The 10,162-nt window shown below is 47.6% G+C and overlaps 2 protein-coding genes across 5 annotated transcripts in view; one reads left to right on the top strand and one right to left on the bottom strand.

Moving 5' to 3' along the window:
• ARMH1 (armadillo like helical domain containing 1) overlaps positions 1-3,900 on the bottom strand; it is a 69,232-nt gene extending 65,332 nt beyond the window's left edge. The window contains exons 1-2 of one of the 2 annotated variants that reach the window (XM_075832565.1): positions 3,530-3,900; positions 392-611 (exon numbers count right to left, since the gene is read on the bottom strand). In XM_075832565.1, the coding sequence (XP_075688680.1) occupies positions 392-597 (206 nt within the window). In that variant the 5' untranslated portion in view covers positions 598-611; positions 3,530-3,900. Of the gene's footprint in view, positions 1-391; positions 612-3,384; positions 3,493-3,529 lie in introns of those variants that run through there. The other variant, XM_075832566.1, reaches the window with a different exon arrangement.
• On the top strand, positions 3,708-8,902 carry TMEM53 (transmembrane protein 53). Of its 3 annotated transcripts, none has more exons than XM_075832568.1 (3): positions 3,708-3,913; positions 5,260-5,363; positions 8,131-8,902. In XM_075832568.1, the coding sequence occupies exons 1-3, from the start codon at positions 3,817-3,819 to the stop codon at positions 8,824-8,826; spliced, it is 897 nt and encodes a 298-aa protein (XP_075688683.1). In that variant the 5' UTR covers positions 3,708-3,816; the 3' UTR covers positions 8,827-8,902. The 3 variants fall into 3 exon arrangements, with proteins under 3 accessions (XP_075688683.1, XP_075688682.1, XP_075688684.1); XM_075832567.1 differs by lacking the exon at positions 3,708-3,913 and adding an exon at positions 3,921-4,041; XM_075832569.1 differs by lacking the exon at positions 3,708-3,913 and adding an exon at positions 4,377-4,482.
• Positions 8,903-10,162: the final 1,260 nt, after the last annotated feature.

Genomic DNA, 10,162 nt, shown 5'->3' with positions numbered 1-10,162 from the left:
ACACATTCCGGTGATGGCCGTGTAATACCCGGCCCCATAGACTTCTATGGGAGCCGGGCGGCCGGGTACCCGGCCGAAGATAGAGCATGTCCTATTTTTTGACGGCCGGTTTTCCAGGCCGTCAAAAAATCGGTCGTGTGAATAGCCCCATTAGGGGTCTATTATTCCTAATGCAGCCGGGTGCCGGCCGGGAAACCCTGTCGTGGGAATGAGGCCTAAGAAACCCGGTACATAGACATCTATTACTTATCGCTTCGCATTCTTCAGTATTTTGGAAGCCGGAGCAAGAAAAAAAACATATAATGGAAAGTTTTGGACGTGTTCCCTGTTTTGGCTTAAAAAAAAGTGATGCTAAATACTTCTGTGTGAATGAAGCCTAAATGAAGGATACGAGAGGCGCAGCCAGGTGGTCAGCCGCGCCAAAAACAAGCTGCCCCCCTGGGAGAATTCCTGTTCCAGCTCCGGACCCGTCTTTCCCTGACTGAATGTGATGAAGTTGTTCAGTATTCGGCTCCTGGTCACTTTGTTCCCGTTGTCCCATTCTTTAAAGAACGTCATGAGGCGACTGATGGCTTCCTGCTCCCGGACAGACGACATGATGATCAGCGGCCCTGCGGGAAGGAGAAACCGCTGATGTCTGCAGGGCTGGACGATGCATTGAAATATCGATACGATTTATATGCCGTAAAGCCGCGAACAGTCCAATACCGCGACTTCATGTATGTTAATGCTCAGCTGTGCGGCCGCAGTGTTGTAATGAATTGTGACTTGTGCGAAGCGATGCGACCGGCGCCGAAGACAGAGAACACTGCGCGCAGACAGCTCATGACGCAGTGCAGTGTATCTAATCCTGTCATGTGTGATACTGTCTGCTGAGCTGCTGTATCTAGTCCTATCATGTGTGATACTGTCTGCTGAGCTGTGTATCTAATCCTATCATGTGTGATACTGTCTGCTGAGCAGTGTATCTAATCCTATCATGTGTGATACTGTCTGCTGAGCCGTGTATCTAATCCTATCATGTGTGATACTGTCTGCTGAGCCGCTGTATCTAATCCTATCATGTGTGATACTGTCTGCTGAGCTGTGTATCTAATCCTATGTGTGATACTGTCTGCTGAGCTGTGTATCTAATCCTATCATGTGTGATACTGTCTGCTGAGCTGTGTATCTAATCCTATTATGTGTGATACTATCTGCTGAGCTGTGTATCTAATCCTATCATGTGTGATACTGTCTGCTGAGCTGTGTATCTAATCCTATCATGTGTGATACTGTCTGCTGAGCCGTTTATCTAGTCCTATCATGTGTGATACTGTCTGCTGAGCTGTGTATCTAATCCTGTCATGTGTGATACTGTCTGCTGAGCCATCTATCTAGTCCTATCATGTGTGATACTGTCTGCTGAGCTGTATATCTAATCCTATCATGTGTGATACTGACTGCTGAGCGGTGTATCTAATCCTATCATGTGTGATACTGTCTGCTGAGCTGTGTATCTAATCCTACAATGTGTGATACTGTCTGCTGAGCTGTGTATCTAATCCTATCATGTGTGATACTGTCTGCTGAGCTGTGTATCTAATCCTATCATGTGTGATACTGTCTGCTGAGCCGCTGTATCTAATCCTATCATGTGTGATACTGTCTGCTGAGCTGTGTATCTAATCCTATGTGTGATACTGTCTGCTGAGCTGTGTATCTAATCCTATCATGTGTGATACTGTCTGCTGAGCTGTGTATCTAATCCTATCATGTGTGATACTGTCTGCTGAGCCGCTGTATCTAATCCTATCATGTGTGATACTGTCTGCTGAGCTGTGTATCTAATCCTATGTGTGATACTGTCTGCTGAGCTGTGTATCTAATCCTATCATGTGTGATACTATCTGCTGAGCTGTGTATCTAATCCTATCATGTGTGATACTGTCTGCTGAGCTGTGTATCTAATCCTATCATGTGTGATACTGTCTGCTGAGCAGTGTATCTAATCCTATCATGTGTGATACTGTCTGCTGAGCTGTGTATCTAATCCTATCATGTGTGATACTGTCTGCTGAGCTGTGTACAGTGGCGTAACTACCGCTGTAGCAGCTACTACGGGGCCCGCGGCATTAGAGGGCCCGTGTCGCCCGCCGGCACGGACCCCCTCATGGCCGGAGGCTCCGCTAGCTGCCGCTATGGCTGCTACAGCGCGACGCCACTGAACACTACGGCAGAGCAGGGAGGTATCTCCCCGCTCTGCCATTAAACATAAGACATGTATCCCCTCTCCACAGGACATGTATCCCCTCTCCACAGGACATACACAGGATCGCTGGCATGGATAGGGAGAACGGGGGACTGAAAGTCCCCTGATCTTCTCCATCACAAGCCTCGCACTTCCGGGGTCTGTCTGCAGCTCCATAGAAATGTACGGAGCGCCGGTCGTGCTTGTGCGCATGCGTGACCAGCGCTCCTTTCATTGTTATTGAGCTGCAGACAGACCCCGGAAGTCAGAGGTTTGTGATGGAGAACTTGGGGAGGGCTGTATGGCGTTCCCTACGGGGGGGGGGGCTGTATGGCGTTCCCTACGGGGGGGGGGGGCTGTATGGCGTTCCCTACAGGGGGGGCGGCTGTATGGCGTTCCCTACAGGGGGGGGGCGGCTGTATGGCGTTCCCTACAGGGGGGGGTGTATGGCGTTCCCTACAGGGGGGGGGGCTGTATGGCGTTCCCTACAGGGGGGGCTGTATGGCGTTCCCTACAGGGGGGGGGGCTGTATGGCGTTCCCTACAGGGGGGGGCTGTATGGCGTTCCCTACAGGGGGGGGGCTGTATGGCGTTCCCTACGGGGGGGGGGGGCGGCTGTATGGCGTTCCCTACGGGGGGGGGGGCTGTATGGCGTTCCCTACGGGGGGGGCGGCTGTATGGCGTTCCCTACGGGGGGGGCTGTATGGCGTTCCCTACGGGGGGGGCGGCTGTATGGCATTCCCTACGGGGGGGGCGGCTGTATGGCATTCCCTACAGGGGGGGGTCTGTATGCCGTTATCTACGGGGGGGCTGTATGCCGTTATCTACGGGGGGGCTCTGTATGGTGTTACCTACAGGGGGGGCTGTAAAAAAGGCACTATCGACAAGGGGGGGGGGGTTGTGTGACACACAGGGGAGGGGGGGCCCCAGTCAAAAGTTTGCTACCGGTATGCTATGGGGCCCAGTCTTTCCTAGTTACGCCCCTGGCTGTGTATCTAATCCTATCATGTGTGATACTGTCTGCTGTATCTAATCCTATCATGTGTGTGATATTGTGTCAGAGAATCACACAGCACATTTTCCATCACGCGTGGCTGTATCTCAGCCTGTCATGTTTGATACACTCGCTTTGAGTATAACGTATGATTTGCGCACTTTGATGTTCGCTCCATGATTAGAGGACACGGGGCAGTTCTGCGCAGACTCCTGGACAGTGACCGCATTACATGTGTGTTATCTATCAGGGTGACTAGAGGTGATAATACATATCAATCATTCCCCGAGCCCCCAATACACTCACCTGCACCCAGAGCACGTCACTCATCAAGTTCTACCACAACCAATCAGATCCACTGATAAGCAGCAGGCAACCAATCAGATGTGAGATCTTTTGATAATTGGCGGGCTGTGGCGATTGAAAACAATCATGTTCGGGTGAACTCGCGGTAGGTTGCTTGGCAACAGTATCTACAGACTCTACGGTATCCAGGGTCACTCAGGGTAGGCGTGTTAAGATCAGGTGATCTCCTACGAAGCTGCTGATTGGCAGATAATCTGTGGGAGAAGTTCCGGCGGCAGAGGGTGTTCATGCTGTTGGACCCGGGGTTAGAGATCGGAGCGCGGCGCAGTATGGGGGATTCAGACATGGACTACACCATCGTCCTGCCGGAGCCCGCGCTGCAAGGTGAGGCCGTGCTGCTGGTCAAATGACTCCCGGGAGACGAGCCGTTGCCCATAACGACCAGTCGGCCGTTCTATGTCCTATGCATTTACTTAAAGGGGAACTCTGGAGAAAGTCCGCGCCCCCAAAGTGTAATAATCTGCAGTAAATGGTGTTTTATATTTTATCCCTCATTCACTATTCATGATCCACGGCCAGATGTACACGATGCGTTTCACTTGCGGGTTTCCTGCATCATCTCAGTGTAATCCAGTACCAGCAAAGTAAATGAAACTTCAGGTCATCTCATCTGCACGTTGTGTAAATTGACCTTTTGGTGCGTACGTTAAAATCTGCAGCGTAAAACTGCACCTAAAAACGATTGAGTGCGTCTATCAACTTCTGCAGCGTGCGCCCGCGGCCGGAGTGTGTGAACAGGATCTTACGCTGAGATGGACGCCATGTACAACCACATGAACCCTGCGCGTTTTTCAGTGATGGCCGCCGCCCCCAGAACAGCCACACATGGGCGCATTTGGGATCCATAAAACCTCTCCCAGAACCGGTCAGATTCATGCGACCGCGTTCAGTCCGTAAGTTACAGACCGTATGTCGGCCGTTTTTTGCTGGATCGGGCGCAGTTCAGGGAGCCGTACTCCGAGCATCATAGTCGCTGCCTCCCCGCGGGACTCCCGTCCTGCACTCTTATCATGTTTTCAATCTGGGACCAGATTCCCGCAGGGAGGCAGCGACTCCTAGGTCCTGTTCACACAGAGTATTTTGCTGCGGTTTTTGCTCAGTCTCCCAATTATTTCAATGAGGCGATTTTTCCTGCGAGCGTAAATAAATGCTTGCGGGAGAAAGAAGCAGCGTGCCCTCTCCTCCGGCTTTTCCATCTCTGACTTCCCATTGACATCAATGGGAGGCAGAGAAAGTGTTTTTAAGCAACGTTTTTTTGCCCACGTCACAAAAATGGCCGCGGCCAAAAAACGCCAAATGAAACGCGACAAAGAGAGTGCAGATAGGTCAAAGCCTGCAAAAAAAACTGTGTGAACAGGGCCCTAGCGTCATACATAGCGATGATACTAGAAGTGCGTCTCCCTGAACTGTGCGGTCCGGGAAATACGGCCAACATATCTCATGGACCTAGGGCGGATCCTACTTTGTGGACAACACCAAACTTAGATTTCTTCCCCCAAAGTAATTAAATAATTGATATTAGATGTGACTTCCTGCAATAGTCGTTATCTGCTCGTTACACCATGTTATTCAGGACGGCGGAGTGCGCAATTCTAGTGTTAATGTACCCAGTCCTGCAGCGCCATCTGGTGTCTTACTGTTAACATAGCAATGTGACCTTCTTCTTGCAGGTTGTCGGTGGGACCAGCAGAGGGAGCCAGTGGTGATTCTTCTCGGGTGGGGAGGATGTAAAGACAAGAATCTGGCCAAGTACAGCTCCATCTACCACGAAGAAGTGAGTGCCACTCCGTCACACTCCACTATTCTGCTGGTGGAGTCACTGTGTACATACATGACATTACTTATCCTGTACTGATCCTGAGTTATATCCTGTATTATACTCCAGAGCTGCACTCACTCTTCTGCTGGTGGAGTCACTGTGTACATACATTACATTACTTATCCTGTACTGATCCTGAGTTATATCCTGTATTATACTCCAGAGCAGCACTCACTATTCTGCTGGTGGAGTCACTGTGTACATACATTACATTACTTATCCTGTACTGATCCTGAGTTATATCCTGTATTATACTCCGGAGCTGCACTCACTATTCTGCTGGTGGAGTCACTGTGTACATACATTACATTACTTATCCTGTACTGATCCTGAGTTACATCCTGTATTATACTCCAGAGCTGCACTCACTATTCTGCTGGTGGAGTCACTGTGTACATACATTACATTACTTATCCTGTACTGATCCTGAGTTACATCCTGTATTATACTCCAGAGCTGCACTCACTATTCTGCTGGTGGGGTCACTGTGTACATACATTACATTACTTCTCCTGTACTGATCCTGAGTTATATCCTGTATTATACTCCAGAGCTGCACTCACTATTCTGCTGGTGGAGTCACAGTGTACATACATTACATTACTTATCCTGTACTGATCCTGAGTTACATCCTGTATTATACTCCAGAGCTGCACTCACTATTCTGCTGGTGGGGTCACTGTGTACATACATTACATTACTTATCCTGTACTGATCCTGAGTTATATCCTGTATTATACTCCAGAGCTGCACTCACTATTCTGCTGGTGGAGTCACAGTGTACATACATTACATTACTTATCCTGTACTGATCCTGAGTTACATCCTGTATTATACTCCAGAGCTGCACTCACTATTCTGCTGGTGGGGTCACTGTGTACATACATTACATTACTTCTCCTGTACTGATCCTGAGTTATATCCTGTATTATACTCCAGAGCTGCACTCACTATTCTGCTGGTGGAGTCACTGTGTACATACATTATATTACTGATCCTGAGTTACATCCTGTATTATACTCCAGAGCTGTACTCACTATTCTGCTGGTGGAGTCACTGTGTACATACATTACATTACTTATCCTGTACTGATCCTGAGTTACATCCTGTATTATACTCCAGAGCTGCACTCACTATTCTGCTGGTGGAGTCACTGTGTACATACATTACATTACTTATCCTGTACTGATCCTGAGTTACATCCTGTATTATACTCCAGAGCTGCACTCACTATTCTGCTGGTGGAGTCACTGTGTACATACATTACATTACTTATTATGTACTGATCCTGAGTTACATCCTGTATTATACTCCAGAGCTGCACTCACTATTCTGCTGGTGGAGTCACTGTGTACATACATTACTTATCCTGTACTGATCCTGAGTTACCTCCTGTATTATACTCCAGAGCTACACTCACTATTCTGCTGGTGGAGTCACTGTGTACATACATTACATATCCTGTACTGATCCTGAGTTACATCCTGTATTATACTCCAGAGCTGCACTCACTATTCTGCTGGAGGAGTCACTGTGTACATACATTACATTACTTATCCTGTACTGATCCTGAGCTACATCCTGTATTATACTCCAGAGCTGCACTCACTATACTGCTGGTGGAGTCACTGTGTACATACATTACATTACTTATCCTGTACTGATCCTGAGTTATATCCTGTATTCTACTCCAGAGCTACACTCACTATTCTGCTGGTGGAGTCACTGTGTACATACATTACTTATCCTGTACTGATCCTGAGTTACATCCTGTATTATACTCCAGAGCTGCACTCACTATTCTGCTGGTGGAGTCACTGTGTACATACATCACATTACTTATCCTGTACTGATCCTGAGTTATATCCTGTATTATACTCCAGAGCTGCTCTCGCTATCTGCAGCTTCAGAGCTGAAATCTGCCTGCATTTACCTCTTGCTTTGGTCTTTTGTGCTCTGGGCAGTGTTGTCTTTACACCATTTCCTGTAGAGTCATCTGGTGTGGAAAACACTAACTGCCCCTGTATTATAGCTTTTGAAGAAAAGGGGGTGTCTGTTCACAAGCTTGCTGACTGTTTCCCATTTAAAAAAAACAACAAAATCCTGTAGAATTGTGAATGCAGCTTGATTGACTAGACTTAAACCTAACTTTTCAGCTGACTTTTTTGAATGAGTACATGAGGAATAACTCTATTTCTGGCCATTATATGACTTGTATTCTGCATTTATTAGCAGTTCTCCCCTCTGCAGACTACAGATAAAACGCTTACTAGAAGCAGCCGCATGGAGGACATCATACAGCAGTAATGAGCAGTGTAGCTGTGACTCCAGCACTGGGGTGAGATAAAACACTTACTAGAAGCAGCCGCATGGAGGAGCCTGATTAGTGGAGACAGAGGCATTTTTCTCTAATTAGATATATTACAGGTTTTTTTTAAAAATATATTCGCTGGTACTATTTATTTTTGGCAAAGTTTGTTGAGGAGTAAGTGACCATTTAATACCGTGTAATAAGTTCATCAGCTGTAAGGAGGATTAGATCAGAACCGTTTTTCAACATCATCACTCAAAGCAGATTATTTACATTCACTGACAGCAAGCAGAGTTTTGGAGTCTGTTAGGAAGTTTCAGAACTCCTTTTTATGCAATCATTTGCTTTAATCATCTTCTAAGTATTTGTAGACCTTGTAGTTCCTGTCTTATGATTGCCCCCTTCTTGCAGGGCTGTGTCGTGATCAGATACACCGCCGCCTGGCGTACCGTCTTCTTTGCGGAATCCTTTGGCTTCAGCTCGCTCCGGGACCAGGCGAAGAAACTGCTGGAGCTTCTGTTTGACTATGAAATTAATAAAAACCCCATTGTCTTCCACATCTTCAGCAATGGCGGCTTCATGCTGTACCGGTACATGGTGGAGCTGCTGCACTCCCACCGCCAGCTCAGCAGACTCCAAGTGGTTGGCGCCATATTTGACAGCGCTCCTGGAAACCGCAACGTCCTTGGGTCTGTGCGGGCACTGAATACAATCCTCACGCCCCGCACCATCTCCCCGCTGCGCTACCTGGCTCTGCTATTATTCGCCATCATGGTGTCTATCCTGAGAATCCTGCTGTATCCGGCCACCCGGTTCCTGCATGAGAATCACTACGACGCCATGAAGAGCGACCCTTCCCTCTGGCCGCACCTCTATCTCTACTCCCGCGGCGACAAAATCATCGCACACCGCGACATTGAGAACATGATGAATATCCGGCGCCGCCGCCACCTCCCCACAGAGTCTGTGGACTTTGAAAAGTCTGAGCACGTCTGCCATTACCGCTGGTATCCGGAGAGGTATGCCGCCATCTGCAGCGCGTTTCTCAGAGACTGCGCCAGCAAAGCGCCCTGCTCCGCGTTCAGCCGCGAGATCCGCTCATTTTAAAGTGGGGCTGAGATCTGTGCCTTCATTTACTGGTTGCTGTGATTTTTAAAGTGCCTTCTGGTGTTATTAGCCCCAATCTGGACGACTCGTGTTTCTTTTAGTTTTTATAGCTTCATCTTCGTGCTCCGCTGGGATTCTCTCTGTTCCTGCAGAAAAATCTTTTAATAAAAGTTTATCCTTTTTAAATTTTTAACCTATAAATATCCAGCCCTGGACGCCCTAAATAGATCCAAAATCCATTGCAAATTAATTTCTTAATATATTTTTATATGGGTCAGAGTTCCGTTTATCTGACACAGAGCTCCAAATCCCCTGCATAGTTATAGCAATACATGATAAAATTGTATCTGCCGCAGCCACCACTAGGGGGTGCTCACTGTACACTTTTTTTATATTTGTATGTAGTGAGCTCCCCCTAGTGGCGACTGCTGGCAGATACAATTTTATAATGTGCAGAGGATTCGTAGCTCTGTAACAGAAAAATGGCGCACCAACCCCCATAAAGATATATTTAAATCTTGCAGAATATTGCACCTAAAAGTAACAATGTTACAGGGCGGAGGTTCACTTTAAAGGAGTTGTCCACTTTTAATTTGCTTTATTTATAGAATACAAAATTCATACAGAATTCTAATATATAAGTAAATTTCTGATCACGTACCTACCTTATATCCGTAGCGTTCGCCTTTTCCTAAAAAAAAAAAATCATATAGCTCATAGAAATGTATTCATAGGATAATTGAATGAAGTAAAGATGGCGGCAGTCATGTGTCCATATCATCTGACCACTGGCATTCAGGTAACACTGTCCAGGTGTAGAACAGGTGATTGAGGAGGAGGAGTAGTAGTTATACAGCGGTCTCATCATTGTGTCTGTGGGGAGTTGTAGTTATACAGTATTTTTTACCTCCCCATTGAATTCCATGGGCAAAGCCGCCAACAAATAAGCCGCGTTTGCGCCAGGGGGTGGGGAACCTTTTTTTCTGCCAAGAGCCATTTGGATATTTATAAAATCATTCGCCGGCTGTACTTGGTCAAACATTTAATGAACGTGATGTCTGGAGCTGCTTCTCTGTGGTGCGGCTGGTGATGTTCTCTGGTATTGATGATGCGTCGGTCAGTCTGGAGCTGCTTCTCTGTGGTGCGGCTGGTGATGTTCTCTGGTATTGATGATGCGTCGGTCAGTCTGGAGCTGCTTCTCTGTGGTGCGGCGGGTGATGATGATGTGTCGGTCAGTCTGGAGCTGCTTCTCTGTGGTGCGGCGGGTGATGATGATGATGATGATGATGATGTGTCGGTCAGTCTGGAGCTGCTTCTCTGTGGTGCGGCGGGTGAT

The sequence above is a fragment of the Rhinoderma darwinii genome, chromosome 7 (assembly GCF_050947455.1).
Source record: "Rhinoderma darwinii isolate aRhiDar2 chromosome 7, aRhiDar2.hap1, whole genome shotgun sequence".
Classification (NCBI taxonomy): Eukaryota; Metazoa; Chordata; class Amphibia; order Anura; family Rhinodermatidae; genus Rhinoderma; species Rhinoderma darwinii.
This window is presented reverse-complemented; position numbering and strand designations above follow the sequence as displayed.